The sequence below is a fragment of the Magnolia sinica genome, chromosome 5 (genome assembly GCF_029962835.1).
Source record: "Magnolia sinica isolate HGM2019 chromosome 5, MsV1, whole genome shotgun sequence".
In the NCBI taxonomy this organism is placed as follows: Eukaryota; Viridiplantae; Streptophyta; class Magnoliopsida; order Magnoliales; family Magnoliaceae; genus Magnolia; species Magnolia sinica.
Window position 1 is genome coordinate 4,588,703 of NC_080577.1, and position 18,317 is coordinate 4,607,019.

The 18,317-nt window shown below is 37.3% G+C and overlaps 1 protein-coding gene across 6 annotated transcripts in view; it reads right to left on the reverse strand.

Moving 5' to 3' along the window:
- The window catches only part of LOC131245200 (structural maintenance of chromosomes flexible hinge domain-containing protein GMI1-like), a 139,034-nt gene that overhangs the window by 29,164 nt on the left and 91,553 nt on the right, over positions 1-18,317 (reverse strand). For all 6 annotated transcript variants that reach the window (XM_058244496.1, XM_058244495.1, XM_058244494.1 and 3 more), the window contains 13 exons: positions 16,254-16,395; positions 16,116-16,177; positions 15,913-16,041; positions 8,866-8,953; positions 8,704-8,738; positions 7,224-7,299; positions 6,910-7,092; positions 6,526-6,681; positions 6,230-6,251; positions 6,025-6,139; positions 5,769-5,885; positions 5,291-5,611; positions 5,064-5,194 (listed from right to left, as the gene is read on the reverse strand). In XM_058244496.1, coding sequence (XP_058100479.1) covers positions 5,064-5,194; positions 5,291-5,611; positions 5,769-5,885; positions 6,025-6,139; positions 6,230-6,251; positions 6,526-6,681; positions 6,910-7,092; positions 7,224-7,299; positions 8,704-8,738; positions 8,866-8,953; positions 15,913-16,041; positions 16,116-16,177; positions 16,254-16,395 — 1,577 coding nt within the window. The remainder of the gene's footprint in view (positions 1-5,063; positions 5,195-5,290; positions 5,612-5,768; positions 5,886-6,024; positions 6,140-6,229; positions 6,252-6,525; positions 6,682-6,909; positions 7,093-7,223; positions 7,300-8,703; positions 8,739-8,865; positions 8,954-15,912; positions 16,042-16,115; positions 16,178-16,253; positions 16,396-18,317) is intronic.

Sequence of the window (18,317 nt, forward strand, 5' to 3'; positions counted from 1 at the left end):
GATAGTTGAAAAAGAAAAAGAACAGTGGATGATTTTAAGGGAAAGAGTGGGGATAAAAAAAAAGCCACTCTAAACACAATCTAGAAGGAAGACAGAAACCATGTGCTTATCTATTTCGCATTTCCTATATGAGAATGCTCTGCCATTCAACCATGTAAAGAGCCCATTCTTTGCACCAATGATGTTAGTGGTTACTACATTTGGGTAGGGTTGAAGCTTTCCTCGTATCATGGAGGAATACATTTTTAAAGATGAAGGTTGAATCGATAGAGAAATCTATTGATGTTTATAAGAAAGAATGGGGGAAGACCGGATGCAAGATTATGTCAGATAAGTGGATCAATGGAGAGAATCGGTAGATTACAAATGTTTTGGTTAATAAAGTGGTATGGTATTTTTAAGATTTTTTTTTTTTTTAATGATAACAGTCACTTTCATTAAACAAGAAAAATTACAAAAGGAGAATCACCCCACTGAGGTAGTGGGGCAATTACTAACCGAATAAAAACAGTTTACAATCTTTTAAATGAATCACATTAGAGGCCCATTCGATGATATAATAGTGAATTCTTGACACAATGAACCCCACCAAATTGGATACACCATTAAAACACCTACCATTCCTTTCTTCCCACATCACCCACCAGAGAGCCAGGAGGGTCATTCTCCATATCATAATTCTTTGCTTGCCAATGGTAAAACCATGCCAGGCTTTTAACAGCCACCCCGTCGAATCTGGGAAGGACTGAGACATATCGAACCAAGATAAAACTGTTAACCATATCTGGTTAATGAAAGGGCAGTGAATGAACAGATGATTCACTGATTCTGCATTTTCCACGCAACAAAGACAAATGTTAGTGATTGTCATTCCCTTTTTTCTCAAGTTATCAACTCTTAGTACCTTTCTCTTTCCAACCAACCGAGGGAGCTTATAATTCCACACTTTGTCTGTCATTATCTCTTTTGTGACATCGGCTTTCCCGCAAATGAAGCTGTATAAGGATTTGACCCAGATAAAGCGGCATAAGGATTCGACCGCAAATAAAGCTGTATAAGGATTTGACCGAGAGGATACTAGATTTGTTGAATGTCCACACCAGCCTATCTGAACAAAACTGATCTGGCTTGCCACTACCAATCCGACTAAGGAGAGCTGCGAATTCACCTATCTCCCAATCTTGAAGATTTCTACAGGCTAGGTTCCACACTATATCATTGCCTTGTATGTGATAGTTGTCAGCTATCGAAATAGCTCGATTTGGAGCCAGACGACAGATATTCGGAAAATCTTCTTCTAAAGTTGTTTCTCCCACCGAGATATCTTTCCAGAACCGAGTGCTTTCACCTTTACCTATAACGAAACCGATGCCTTTGGGAACCTCCTGCTTCGTAGCTAACACACCTTTCCATAAAGCAAAAGCTCTATAGGCAGATGAATCCTTAGTCCACCACCCTCCTGCCAATCGACCGTATTTGTTTTTAACCAACAAGTTCCACAGATTTCCATCTTTTGTACCAAGTCTACAGATCCACTTGCCTAAGAGGGCCTGATTAATTCTCTTGAGGCTCCTAATTCCTATGCCGCCTTCTTATACTTGCTGACACACCACCTTCCAGTCAACCAAGTGGAAATTCTTCTTGTCCTCCTTACCATACCACAGGAAATCTCATCTCAATTTTTCAAGCCTATCTAAAATCGCACCCAGAGATTTAAATAGGGACATGAAATATAGAGGCAGGTTGGAGAGCACCGCTTTTATCAGAGTAAGATGACCACCCAAGGACAAATATCTACATTTCCATCTAGCTAGATAAGTCTCGAATCTGTCTATAACTTTATCCCATAAGAATTTTGGAGGCTTTTCCACACATAATGGAAGACCAACAAATGTGGTCGGAAGGCTTCCCATGGAACAATGATGCAGGACAATTAACCACTTGCTCTAAAGCTCGGATTGTTAGAGCATGGCGAATCAATCCCTTTATCTCATAACCCAGGCCCCACATCTCATGGGTTACAACCTCGCTCGAACCCCCCTCGTGGGCCCAAAATCACATGGGTACCACCTCACACGGGCTGCCCACCCCGAGTGTGTCCCCACGTCCCACGGGCTACCCCACTCGAGCCCGGTGTGAAATGCGCATTAATCACCCCCGGTGAGGAGTCTCGAACACGAGACCTCCCCCGTGAGCCCCGCCCACCCCGAGTGTGCCCCTGCATCCCACAGGCGACCCCACTCAAGCCCGGTGTGAAAATGCCCCTGCATTAAACAATTAAAGAACTCAGCGAAATGAGCTATCTCAACTTCGTCCATGTTAACTTCGAACATCTTGGACTGAGACAAATTGACTTTGAGACCCGATACTGCCTTGAAACACCGAACTATCGTACGCAGATTGCTGATTTTGTCCTGATTAGCTTCACAGAATAATAGAGTATCGTCTACAAACTGGATGTTGGATATTGGAGGGTCGAGGCCTTTAATTTTAAGATCTATTGATACGTCCGATATTTTTTTTAAAAAAAAATGCGGACAATTTGTTGGGGTTGCTCGAGTGAGTGATTGATGAAGTATCTGTGTGCTAAGATTTTTGGGGTTTCTATGCCTGACACTTCAACACATGGCATCTATGCCCACGTGACTAAACAACACTGACATGCATTATTAAAAAGCTCAACTGAAGACAAGAATGCTAGCTACTTGTAGATGTATGGTTAAACAGCTTGATAGAATACCCAATACAAGAAAACATCAGCTATTTGCAACATGCATGTTCAAAAGGCTAAACTGAATATTTGTAAAACATGCCTAGCTGAGTTTACTCGACTCAACTCAACTGATACTCTGGTCAAATTAAAGTGAAACTAAACCTTGTATTAGAACCAGAGGAAATATGAAGTCTAAAACCAATTTTGTTGTTCTTTTCCTTCTTCCGTTTTTTTAACAAGACCAGGTGCAATGCAATTTCCCAAAAAGATCAGAGGAATGAGTGACTTTTCTCACATTTGATTCGATCCCTTTTAAGGGCTAGGCATGGCTGGGTCAAACATGTGCCACACTAACACACCATACCAACACTTTTTTTATCCTTTAGCCACATCAATACAATATTTATTGATATTGAGTAATTTTCCAACAAAGTTTCAGGTACCTAGCATCTAAAGGGTAACAAATAAAAATAAAAATAAAAAGTCCTGCAAAAGTTAAACATATAAAAAGAACTTTTTTGTGTGATATGTTTTGTAAAATGCGTTAGTCTTGAAGGAGAATAGCCTATGAAAATTTAATTTCAAATCAAACTCTCCAGGTCAATTAGTCCATACTATTCTTTGGTTGCTCCATAGAAATCATAGACTCTATATTTTATTTACATCGAACAAGTTATGCTCCTGCAATATGCACTTTGCAACCAAGTGCTGATTTTCATCCACCAGTTCAACAAATAGACAGTATTGGCTTCATTTCCATAATAAGGTATTGTCAGCTTCAGACTTTTATAGTTTTAATACGTTTACAGTTTCAGTAAATTATTTAACAGAGATCAGTATAGTTTCTAATTATGAATATCTCCTACTTGGTTTAGGTACAAGCGATTTAGTAAATTTTGGGACTGGGAAATTCTAGTCACATTGTGTTTAGGAATTCTATAGTTGGTTGCTTTGCATCCAGCTGGATGGAGAAATTTCATTATTTGAATAGCAATTAGTTCTCCATAATTCTGTGGCCTGGCAGTTTAGAACTCACCTTACTGCAAATTCACATACATTTGAAACCTGGAACTTAAAAGCTTTTACTCATACTTTCATTCATTGTTTTGGAGCCCCTTGTAGTTTCTTGCTCCTTGATACTTTCAAGAATTGTCTACCAATTTCAGTCAAATCAATTTGGACTGATCTCCGATGGCAAAATTTTGAATAACAAGTCGAATACTAAACCAACATCAAGTCAACTTGGGCTGATCTCTAATCAACTTTCAGTTTCAAGTTTCAAAACCACAGTAGCATTATATATCACACTGTTTTAAATAGCGAATAGCATAGTGCTCGCCCTTTTGAAGTGTGAGGTGTAACCTATATAGCATGTAGCATAAACTACAATCTACTATATTTTTATACAAGGCTGTGCTTGGTTACACAAATTTCATGATATTCTGCACCAAATTATACTGCTTAATAATGAAATTTTAACAAAATTGCATGATATTTGGTGCAACCAAATGAAAGTTTAACAAAACATTAATTGATTTTAATGTTGTAGTAATAATAATGTAAGCCACATAGCATGCAGTGTATAGTCTATTTTTTATGTGGCGTATACAAATTAACATGCAGGGTAGGCTACACGCGACTTAGCATAGCTATTTAAAATGCTGATCATCCACAACACAATAAATTTCAAAATCTAGCGACTGGGGAAATGATGCAGCTTCATTGTTCCATGGTAGTTTTAGAGAAATCTATAGGAATTTCTCAAAAGCAAAAAGGAAAAAAAGAATGAGTACTTGCAAAATAACCCAATTTTCTAACAGAAATAGCGACGCCATTTAAAAAAGACAAGGAAAAAGACAACTGAAAGAGCTTTAAATGTCAACCATGGAAACATGCTAACAGCTTAGAGCAAATCCTAGCCGCTCAAAGGCATTCTTTCACTATATTTGAATCACTCTCTCTCCGATCACTGCCACCAGCAGCAACTCCGCCACCAAGCATCAGCACCCAGAGGTGAGTTGAAGAGAGAGAGCGGGGGCTGGCGTGGACGTGGAAGAATGAGAGAGAGAGAGAGAGAGAGAGAGATGTAGAGAAGGGCTTCTATGGGCAAAAGAGACCTTTCCGAACTCACCAAATTGTGGTTAAACCCAACTGTCGTCCCCTGAAGCTGATCGAATGGGGTTTTTCATCCAGAGGGGAAATAAGGGTATTTGGCAAATATGCATACATGGGTTTTTTTTGTTTTTTTTTTCATTTGCCTTTTTGGCAGTATGCACAAAATGGAGGGGTTTATTTGCAAAATTAAAAAACTAATTTATAATTATTACTTGATAGCAATGAGATGCCCTACCTTACAGTAAGTGGCTTTCCATCAGCGAATGGACCCTGTTTATCACATAAAATTCCCCACTTCCTAGGTATAGAACATGGTGTGACAACAACTTGCATCTCCAAAGGTTTACAACTCGAACCTGTACAGATCTGATAAAAACAAATTAAAGGCAATCAGGATAAATACATCCAATTCATCTGATAGTAAGACCAGAGTATGGCTGAAAGGTCCATGCAATTACTTACAGAGAAAGAAAACTTATAGATGCCAGCTTTACGAAAGAGACTTGGGAATTTGCATCCTAAAGGAAAAATATATAAACCGCTTAACCCACTACGAGATGAAGGTTTAACACGTTCAGCACAAACAGGTTCACACTCATTATTATCTTTACTTCCATCAATACATTTTACTTCCATTGACATCTCAAGATCGTCCTTGACAATGTACTTTGGATCAAGATCTTTGGAGGAGCTAGAACTAACAAAATTAAAAGGCCTAACAACAGCAACAATTTCATTCGGAGGAGCAAGACCAGCGGAAACAGAGGCACCTACTGGGAGAGCCTGAAACAAAAAAGAAAAGACAATATAATGAATTGTAGTTGAAACAGGACCAGATGCATTCACTGGATCAGAAAATAAACATAATAGCTTTTAAGATGCCCCCAAAAAAATGATCATGCTCTGACAGAGTATCAAAAGACCATCAAAATAGACGCACCCCATCGATCTCTAATTGGCGACACTGCTGGATATTTAATATGTCAATAGTGGAAGGGGCCTTTTCATGCCGCTTCTCAAGTTGGTACTTCCAGGTAGCAGTATCTATCGCCTGACACTGGTGTTGACGATAACAGTTTAAGATTAGTAGTTAGCATCTCAGTAATATATCAAACAGAATGCTGTAAAGAGATAAGATTGGAAAATAGAAAGAAAGAAATGAAAAAGTAAATAGGTCAACAAAATAAGTACATAACCTTCCCAGAATCAATAACACTAATGGGGAAAGATATAGACTTGCGAATGTCTAAACTGGCATTTTCACCATTCACTGCAAGTAAGCAGCCTTTCTCATCTGGGCAACCGAGTGGCCTTCAAAAATACAAATAAACATTTTGGTGAAAAAGAAGTCTTTTAAACAAAGATAGCAAATGATTAGTTCCTGAAAAGGAGTTTTAGTACCTGCATATGAGGCGTGCTTCTCCTATTGAAAATAAGAAAAAATAAAGAACGAATCAAGACAACAGCAGTTGTGGATTGGTATGCCTCAAATAACAATATAAAATATGCTTAAGGCATGTATGTGTATGTTCTGTACATAGTAGTTTACACCATGATCCATGTTAAGAACCCTCACAATATGGAGTTCCAGATCTAAATGACAGCATGCACCACGCAGGTCCCATTACAACAGTGACTATATGAATGCATGCATGAACATCAAAATTCTATGCATGGGTTGGAAGTAAATTACTTACCACCAACATCGCCTTGAAAACCTTCAATCAAGATGTACTCTAATGTTGCATAAATATTATTCTTATGGCATCCAACTGCCCCTTTAAGAATTTTAATCTTCTGACCCGATTTCCAAGAAGCCCCTTTCCTCCTTATGGCCTGATGCACTCTTACAACTATAAACATGGAAAAACATACAATCAATAAAATAAAAGGGGAGAGATGGGGATTACCAATCTAAATAGCCTCAGCCACGTGCTTGGATTAAGATGTCTCAATGAAAGTGCCAAAAGATAGGAACAGTTAAATCAATACACAAAAAGATAACCAAACATGATAACTTGACCTTTCCACCAAACAATCCCCATGTCCAAATACTGGGAGGTGGGTTCTTAAAGCCTTACCATCTGAAGAAATACCAAGCTCCTTTTTGTTGCGTGGGCTGACAACAATAACAGGTTGATCCTCACCAGAGTCTATTTCCTGATCATATTGTTCATGCATCTGCATGATCCAATCTTGATATTCCTTTTCCAGTTGCAAAACACTCAATGGCTTACCGCCTTTGTGTACTTTAACAATTGCCTCTACAAGTTGACATATGATGTCTGAGCAGTAGTGATAGATTCAAAATAAAAAATAGAAACGACACTCCAGCTTCCACAAGGAGGATCAAGAGAAGAATAATCAAATAGCATAAATAATCTAGAACTTGTACCTGAGTCTTTCCCAAGAGATTTATTGCCAAAGTTCTTCAAGGCTGTAGTAAAAGGATCGTGATGTGCTAAATCAGTCTGCAGTACATAATTACAGAATTAGCTAATTGCAAATTACACAACTAAAAGAATAATTCCCTGAAGAAAAGTGAAAGGAAGTCTTCTAACAAAAGACGACACCTCCTTAATAACTAATCCAAAAAGAAAAAGGAAATTCAAAAATTGACAGTTTCTGTTACTTTTAGTTACAGAAGCACAAGGGAAAGGAATTACAGAACTCCTTTGCAACAGCTCAAGGTGATGACACAAGTTGGGATAGGAGTCATCCAAAGGTAAGGGTTGGATGTAAGCAAACAACGATAGTAGAAGCCAGAACAGAGAGTTGGTCATTGATACAAGTACAACCATCTGCGTGGGATATTGAAACTCAATCTTGATGGTAGATCAGTTGGAAAATCAAATACTGGAGGCATTGGTGGCATCATCTGGGATTATAAACGTGGATTCAAGAGGGGTTTCTTGGGTGTCAAAGAACCTTTTTGCGACAAATCAGGTCTTGGGGTCATAGAAGGGACTCTTCAAATGCTTCAAGGTGTTGAAGTTCGTGAGATTCTTCCTATAGTGGTTAGCCAAGTTGATTGAGAAGATTTTGGAGCTGTGGTAGCCAATCTCAAACTTCTTCCTATGTTTTCAAGAGTGTCAATTTTGAAGAGGATGCTTAAGCTTGTATTGGTGTTTTCAAACCGAGAATGGCATTGGAGTAATATTTTCTGTTCTGGTGCTTGTGGTCTTTTCTTTATAAAATTTGCAGTTACCAATAAATAAAACAGACATTAGGTGGTTTCTTGTATTGGTGTTTTCAAACCGAGAATGGCATTGGAGTAATATTTTCTGTTCTGGTGCTTGTGGTCTTTTCTTTATAAAATTTGCAGTTAGCAATAAATAAAACAGACATTAGGTGGTTTATCCTTCACGGCATCTCAGACTTTTAAGAACTTTATTTAGGAATGAAGGTAGCGATCCAAAGGCACTGCAGTAAACACACCAGAAGTTCACAACATTTCACAAAATTAGGGAGGTGGAAACCAAGAAGATTGGCGGATTCAAAAAAATCCTAATCTACCTCAAGAACAATGGCCAATAAAAATGACACATCCAATGAAATAGAATAATTTATAAGGATGATTTATTCTTATATCTAAGGAACAGTTTAAGCAACACAGTTAAGTTATTATGGAATATGAAGTTAATGGTATTAAATATAATGATTCAATTACACAGGAAGAAAGTGTAATTATTGATACATATTCTTTTCTTTTTTTTTCACAGGTAAAGAATTCCATTGCTAAGACGAAAAAACAAATAGAGACATGCAGCTACAACCATAAAAAACAGTGTCATTATTCATACATATTCTGGAGAGATTAAAGTTACAAGTCATGATAGAAAACAATTTGACACACGAACAAGTAAGAGACTTACCTTCGAGCGTGTTGGACAGAAACCAGCATCAGTTTCTGCAACCACAATGAAGTTTATTGAAGCATGCTTTTAAGAAAGAAAAAAGGACTAAAGGAAAATGTGTAACACAAACCAAAGCAAAAATGAGTTTATTCTTAACCAAAAAAAAAAAAAACACTTTACCCACAAAACATTTAACTCTATAGCAACACCTCTTCAATACTTGGCCTTTATCCACCTTTCGTCTTGGTTCCATAAAAGGAAGCCTTCCCTGCAGTAACCCACAAAGCAACCCATTAATTAAAGGGGGTGATTAGAAACAAACTAACAGATGTTCTGTACTAAAATATGGTATCAATCATACAAACCCTCATTGGCATACAAGTACATTAACTTTGATGATTAAGGCTTCTTTCACTTCAGTCCTAACTAATCTTTCACTATGAAAACCATTGAAATGCCAGCCAAATGTGCACGCAAGCAGTAAACATGGATTATGAATAGAACAACATTCCAATTGAACACATATAACATTTTAAAACTCAACACAACCATGCTAGCATATCAGTAGCAAAAGCATGTGCCAAAAGTTCCAATATTGCTCATATAGGGCAGGTCTCTGCATTGAAGGTACAGGCATGATCTGCTAGTAAGCATCATTAAAAAAGAATGTTCCAATCAAAAGAACAACTCATGTTAAATTTTAGAGTTCATTAGCTTTTAAAGTAATTGAAAATTTGGGCATTCTCATCAGACTTTGACGAAATAGTTACATCTCGTAATCAATCATTAGAATTTTGTCCAGCTTAACACCATAATAAATAGACGAGGTTGGGGATGAAAGTCAGACCAGATTACACAATGATCTTCATTCCTACCAAACTCAAAGGTAGTTTTTGCATGCGATGGGAAAAGTAAAACCAGACAAAAAAAAAAAAGAAAAAGGGATTTACAAGACCTGGAAGAGACTAGAAAGCATCGGTATGGAAATCGCTATATTGTAAGCATGGAATGGCGATATATTTAAGAACCACCTATCAGATAATGTGGATCCATGAGTATATTATGACCATTTCTTTTCTCTATTACTAGTTTTTTAAGACATGGTGAGAATTCTTGCTTTTGTTATTGAAGGCTTTATGATCATTGTTTTATTTATGACAAAATAAAACAAAAGAGAGAGGAGACATCAGCCCTACTCTCTCTTGTTTGCTTGGTATCAGGGCAACTGTATCACCTGAAGTGACATCGTCTGAAAAGCGAACCTGATTCGCCCAAGCAGGCTTTACAACAATATCCCAACATGTATCCACCACGTAGTTACGAAGACCACAATAAGTGAACTATTGATTACCATGACTATAGACAATGTTTTAAATATTGACGATATCGGCCAATATATACCATGATATATCTTGTATCCCACCTATACGATACGAAACTCACATGTAGTGCCGATATATTCCACGTGTTCAATCCAGTGAGCATTTTCCATTTTCGATCCATTTTTTTTATTTGCTTTCTTTTCCACAGATATGGATTTTACCGATCATGAATAATAATAATGCTGGTCATTTAGATCTGGTACACACAATAAAATAATCTGGATTTATTCATAGACTACTTTCTATCAAATCCCGATCTACGACATCAATTTTACATCTTTTCGTTGTCCTGTCCTCATCTCCCTACGGCTTAATTCTTCTGAGATGGGCGGGCTCATTGGAAGTCAAATTTCGTCCGACTACTCGTTAGGGTCCTACTATGGAGAATGAATCGGATCCCTTACCGGAAATCACCTGTCGGTGATGAACCGGTATGCAAGTCGGGATACCACATCGGGAGAGTGAGATCCAGGTGGCATATCTTAAATGATTATAAAAATCGCCACCATACAAGACTTGCAGGGCATGCCCACAAGCCTAAAGGAGTGGCTTTCCCAACAAAAGAGTGCTTGCCCTAGGATTATGTTAAATCAGTGTCAAATGATAACAAATCCATTGGTTCTTCATCCTTTGCATGAAAAATAATGCAGTTGGAGCTTTGATTTCGATATCCCTTGGTTCTTCATGTTCACCATTTTTTTTCTAAATTTTCCTTCAACCAACTTTCAATTGAGAATAATTTCTAAGTATTTAGGAGTATTTGATGAAATGATCATCCATTGTTTGAATTATCTCCGATATTATTGTTATCTCCAGCTTGGCGATACCGAGAACACTGGTAGCGATACCGATAACACCGGTAGTAATAGAACTTCCAAGCATCAACAATGTATCGCTATGTATCGCCAACGTATCAATATCGCCAATATTTTCAATTGTGTAAATTCTAGGTGTCGCTTATATTGCCAATGTATCGATATCGACAATATTTTCGACTGCGTAAATTCTAGGTAACGCTTGCATCACAAGTGTATTGGTTATATTTCAGTAATATCGCCAATGTAGAGAGATCAAAGAAAGTTTGTTTATTAAAAAAAAAAATCTATTTCGTTTTTTTATGAGCACATTGTTGTATGTAGTTATCAAATTGTCATTGCTAATATTGATAATATCTCAATATTAATGTTATCGAAACATTGTGATATCAAGACCACAATCTTTCGTTTCCTTTCCAGTTATTGATGATTTTTTGGCATAATATCATGAGTTGCCGATATTCTACAATATTGATGGATGTTTGGATGGATGATTTGATGGTTAGATGGGATGAATGGGATGATTAGATTGTTTCTTACGGCGACACGTGCTTTTAAGCGCCCATTAAATGGAAATTTACTGTGCATTCATTCTTTTTGCAAACTTTTTATTCCTAACTATGTAAATATATGTATTTTAGCATCTCCTAACGTTTCATTGAAAATTCTACCATTTCTCCTATATTTTCCCGCATTTCTGGTTATTAGCGATATTATCGACTATATCGATATTGTTTCCCTATCCCCGACCAGCGAAACTTGTAGCGATACCAATACTTCGAACATCGTGATCATCAAATACACTCAAATTTCAAAATTTGAGTGTAGGACCGATTTGAAGAAAATGGGGAAATTTCAAAATTATCCCAAATTGCTTGCAATGTTGCAATCCAAACATGAAATCAAGCATGTATGAGAGTTGATCTACTAAATTGTTAAGTCCTTGTCAATTTTCAAAAAATAAAAATCATTTGTTAATTTAAAATTATTTTTAAAAATTAAAATTTTCCTTCAACCAGCTGGCAATTGAGACCAATTTCGAAGTATTTAGGAGTGTTTGATGAAATGATCATCCCATACACTCTTAGGACCCTATACAAAGGAAACCTATTATTCGTACTTCTTTTTTAAATGAAATGATTATTGAAATATCTCCGATATTATTTTTATTTTCAAATTCTCCACCTCAACGATTCCAATAACACTGGTAGTAACAGAAATTCCAAGTATCAGCAATGTATCGCTAAGTATCGCCAACATATCAATATCACTAATGTAATCGACAATATTTTCAACTATGTAAATTCTAGGTGTCGCTTGTATTGACAATGCATCAATATCACCAATGTATCACCAATATTTCCGACCATGTAAATTCTAGGTAATGCTTGTGTCATAATTGTATTGACGATATTTCAATAATATTGCCAACATATTGGTATCATCAAAATTTTGTTTATTAGAAAAAAAAATTATTTCAATTTTTTTTCATGGGCACATGGTTCTATATAGTGTTCAATTTGTAATTGATAATATTGATAATATCTCGATATTATCGATATCGCAACATACGTGATATTGAACCCACAATCTTTTGTTTCCTTTCCAATTGTTGATGATTTCTTAGTGAAATATCATGTGTTGTTGATATTTTACAATATCGATGGATGTTTGGATGGTTAAATAAGCCGAATGGAATCGTTGGACTGATTTCTTATAACAACAACACATGCTTTTAAGGCCCCATTAAATGGAAAGTTGTTATGTATGCATTCTTTTATCAATTTTTTTATTTATAAATATGCAAATATTTACATTTTAACATCTCCTAAAGTTTCGATGAAAATTCCACCGTTTTTCCCATGTTTCTAAGCATTTCCAGTTATCAACGATATTATCAGCCATATCGATATTGTTTCCGTATCCCTGGCCAGCAAAACTTGTAGTGATACCGATACTTCGAACACTGGTTATAATTTAGAAGTGTGTATTAAGGTCTTTTTTAACAATCCCTGAAGTTTCATTAAACAATCCAAACATTTTTCAAATGTTTCCCAAAAAGTACAATAAATCACCCGATACAAACGATATACCCCGTGCGATAACCGATATGTATCTATATCCCAAGGATGTGATACGTAACACAATACTGATATTTCGAATAGGGGACCCCTCTCTCCTCGAATTTATTTGTGGTGATTGGCGAAGCTCTCAGCAGAATGCTTCACAAGGGGGAACAAGAGGGTCTAGTTGATGGGTTCAAGGTCACAGAAAATGGGATGCAAATCAGCCATCTTCAATACGCCGGTGATACTATTCTATTCTGCGACGCCAATGCGACTGATGTGGATGATCTTAGGAAAATTCTCGTTTGTTTCCAAGCGGCTTCGGGTTTGAAGACTAACACTGCCAAAAGTTCTCCGCGTGTTGCGTAGGGTACTACCCTTCCACGTATTTGGGGATTCCGCTACGCATTGGGAAGCTGCCAAAACATTTGTCTGACAAAGTTGTGGAGAGGCTTGAAAGGCTGAGGAGTAATATTTTATTTTATTTTTGAAAAGGAATTTGGGCGAACTAGCATTAAAAATTTGGGTCTAATCAACCAAGCTCTCTTAAGCAAATGGATATGGAAGTTCGATACCGAAGAAGGGCACTTTTTTAGGGTGATAATAGCCGGTAAGTATGGTACCCTAGAAGGAGGTTAGTGCGTCAGAAGATCATCCATGTATTGTGCACCTTCCATTTGCAAAGCGATAGCGTCAACTGAGCACCTGGTTCGCAGAAACATTGCCTTTGACCTTGGTAATGAGAATCGAATCTGCTTCTAGGCAAATATGGAAGTTCGACATCGAAGAAGGGCATTTTTTTAGGGTGATAATAGCCAGTACGTATGGTACCCTGGAAGGAGGTTGGTGTGTCAGAAGATCATCCATGTATTGTGCACCTTCCATTTGGAAAGTGATAGCGTCGACTGAGCACCTGGTTCACAGAAACATTGCCTTAGACCTTGGAAATGAGAATTGAATCTGCTTCTGGGCAGATATTTGGTGCCGGGATAGACCATTGCAAGAGGTGTTCCCTAGGATTGCCGCTCTCACCCCCGACCGAGACATCGTTGTTTCTCGTTACTTCTCTATTTCTGGAGGTTTGGTGGACTGGTCTCCCCCTCGCCGACGAAACCTCTTCGACACCGAGATGTCTGACTACATTGATCTTCTTGACCACTGAGATGTCCGGAAAATTTTTTGTTCACTCCTTCAAAACCTTGGTGATTGAGCAGCTCCATCCTTTTCACCATTGGTCCTACGGTGCTCCTCCCCATGTGGCAATTTTTTGGTTTGGTTGGTTAGACGTAAAAGTGTGGCAACTATTAACAATCTTCAGCAAAGGCGCCTAGTCCTACGGAACATTTACTTACTTTGTATGGCAGATGCGAAGTCCGTTGATCACCTTTTTAACCATTACTCCTTCACTCACAAGGTGTGGGACCAAGGTGTTCTGTAACGATAATGGTGGCTGTAACGGCCACCACCGTTACCGTTATAATACGGGCTGTAACGGCAGCCATTACGACCATTTTTTATTTTTTTGAAAAATGTTCTTCCTAGACCATTACGGCCCGTTTTTCTGTAACAGCCGTTACGGCCGTTTCGACCCTGTAACGCGTAACGGTTATGACTGTTACCGTTACGTAACGGCCGTTACGTAACCGATTTTGAATACCATGTGTGGGCTCGTTTCTGGCATAATATCATGTGTCTTAGGTTATGTCAAAAACTCCGGATACGCATCTATGGGCATGGCATGGCAGGGTTTAAGTGTCAGCAAGGAAAGTAAAGTTGTTGGAGGGCTTCTCATTATGGCCATTTTCTGGACGACTTGGAAGGAAAGAAACGATCGTTGCTTCAGGAATTGTAGGACATCAGTGGATAAAGTAATTGGATTAGATAGAGCCTTAGTGTCTAGTTGGGTTCTTTACGCCAAGGGAATTGTTAACACTCCACTCTATGTTTTTTGGGTTTTGTAGTTTGTTTTGCAATCTTTTCCATCTTTTTGGCAAGTTTTTCAATAAATTTTGTTGCCTTTCATAAAAAAAAAAAAAAGGAACTGTGGGCATGGCATGCTGGAAGTGTCGGCAAGGAAAGTATTGTTGGAGGGCTTCTCATTATGGCCATTTTCTGGACGACTTGAGAGGAAAGAAACAATCGTTGCTTTAGGAACTATGGCACTTCAGTGGATAGAGTAATTGGATTAGTTAGAGCCTTAGTGTCTAGTTGGGTTCCTTACGCTAAGGGAATAGTTAACGCTCCACTTTATGTTTTTTTGGTTTTGTAGTTTGTTTTGCAATCTTTTCCATCTTTTTGGCAGGTTTTTCAATAAATTTTGTTGCCTTTCAAAAAAAAAATTTAGCCGAAACAAACAATATATCTCGTGCGATAACCATTATGTATTTGTATCCCAGGGATGCGTTCCGTAACGCAATACTGATATTTCGAACACCCACTATAGCAACCACTAAAGTCTGTAACACGACCTCCCCCTAAATCTCTGACTCCCCCTTAACCAGTGGCTTTTATGTCCAAACTCTAAGTATGATTAAGTTATACATGTATGATTAAGATATACCTACACATTAGTAGCATTAATAACTAGTCCACACATGACCCATGATCGTCATGATCAATGGTCAAGATCAATAATTCAATGAATAAGATCATCACATTGTCATACATCATGGAAACTTATAGGAAGGTACATCTCATCTTTTCTTGGGTCGCACCTAAGAGCACGGCAAGGAGATTTGCATAGGTATTAGGCGCAAGCACAGGGTTGTCCACTTGCCTAGGGCCTTAACTGAGGTGCATGCCTAGCATGCCTCTAACTACATGCAAGCAACAAAATTTCCATTAACTAATTATAATAAAAACATTTGTTAAACAATGTAATAATTTTGTACTCGAGAATTATATAATGGGAAATATGAGTATCATAAGTACAAGCAAACAACATGTGAAATTCAAACAACCAACCCATCGAGCATCAGGAAGTAAGCGGCCCAATCGACGAATAGATACACGACAGAAGTTGTCAAAATTTTCTAAAATTCTGCATCCTTCAGCTTCTAGCTTCTCCAAGATCCGATCGATACTTTCTTTTCCCTACAGAAACATCAACTCAAAATGTTGAATGATGAGGGGGGAAATGCAATATAAATAGTTTTTTCATTACATACCTCAACAATGGGAAAATAAACACACTTCAAGCGTGCATTGGCTTGACGGTATGATCCCGAACCTAAAATGATAATAAGGTGTCAAGAAGAAAACAACAAACAGCTAACTTTACACAAGAATAATAGGTAATCACAAACCTTGATTACTTGTAGTTTTAGATGTAGTATCAAGATTAATATAAAAATGAAGCTGCAAAACAAATTCTGGACCATTGCAAGAAAGCAAGTTTGTAATCGCAACCTCCCCACCCTCAATTTCCGCTAAATTAACATCATTCACCTACAAAAATATACAACTCAACTTCATATTTTCTAATCAAGTTTATTCTACAAATGTGGTAGTAGCCAAGGCATCAACCATCACATATATTTTTCAAATTTACCAGTATGAATACATGCAATGTGTAGAATATGAATACATGCATGTGTAGAATATCAAACAAGAACCTTTAGTCAAAACAAAGAAAATGAATAATGCATAAATGCAACTAAACATTCGAGAGATACACAACTTTGTAACTAAATCAACTGTTCATTACTTTACAGGAGACTTCAGCAAATAACTTCTACGAGACTTGAAATTACCTTCAGTACAAATTTGACATGGTCAATTTATTCACGAAACCTCAATCAGCACATAATGAGGCTATAAAGGATATCTTTAGCTAAGGGCCTGTTTGGTTAACCATTTACCAGGGTAAATGGGTAATAATAATTTATGATTCTAAATTCATGTACGCCCGCCCAGATAACGTTGACAAGTGCACTAAAATCGAGGATAAGCAAGAGTGAGACACGCAAAATTTCTGGGGCCCACATCAATACATGTATCAGATCAATGCCATCCATTTGTTTTAACAACTCAAGGAGGCATATCAAAATCGCAACTGGATCAAACCACAGACTACAACAGCAATCAAAAACCTACCATTGGGAACATTTTAGGGTCCACGAAAGTATTGGATCAAGCTAATATTTAAGTTTTTAGTTCATCAATGACTTCCTTAACTTTGAACAGGTTCGATGACAAATACACATTGCCGTGGGTCCTTCACAACTTCTAATGGTGTTTGTCATTATTGCCCATATTTCTTATGGTGTGGTCCACTTAAGCATAAAATCTGCCTCATTTTTGGGTTCATGCCCTAAAATTAGCTAGTAAAGCGAATGGACAGTGTGGATCAGAAACATACATCACAATGAGACCCACAATTTTATAAAGTCAATCCCCACCAATGCGATCTCATTTTTCGAGGCAAAATTACCTCCCCACTTCCCCTCCAATCCAAATCGGTATTAAAAGTAATCATTATGTTAATCCCATCATTTACTTTGGTAAGTGGTTAACCAAATGCGCCCTAAAGGCACTACAATCTACAGCCCGCGATGTGCAAATATGGTATTCATCCACTTACAGGCCAATTTGGATTGCAAATTATGGCCGCAATGTATTGCAAAAGCACCACATTATGAATTTAGAACGTTTGTTTAAACACATAATTTGGCACACAATTCAGTGATCAAATGTGATGTAATAGGAGACAAGGAATTTGTAATCATTACAATTTTACATTGTATGGCAGTGGAAATCTCCTATCCAAATATGAACATTAATTTATTTTTCCTATTGATTTGACATTTCAGTGACGTATAAGAAAACAAGTTAAATATATTATATCAATACAAAATATATAAAAGGGCAAAAAAGACATTCGTCATTGTTTTCTAACCTTTACGATGTGTTCGACACATGCCTACCATGCCAATTTTTTTTAATAAATGGGAAGTCTTGTACTTATGTTGCCCCAAGTACTCAGATGGGTGCATTGTTTAGAGTATCCTGTATATTATTGAAATATCCACAATATTATAGTATCTCTAGCTCGGCGACACCAATAACACCAGAAGTCTAAAAATTCAAGATGTCGGCAATGTATCGCTACGTTTCACCAATGCATCAATATCGCCAACATAACGGCAATATTTTTTACTAGGTAAATTCTAAGTGTCGTCGTATCACCAATTTATCAATATTGCCAATATTTTTTACTGAGTAAACTCCAAGTGTCGCTTATATTATATCGCTAGTGTATTGGTGATATTTATACAATATCAAGTATGTATTGATATCGCCAAAAATCTGCTTATTAAAAAAAAATCATTTCAATTTTTTTATGCGGGCATGGTTGTATGTCATGTTCA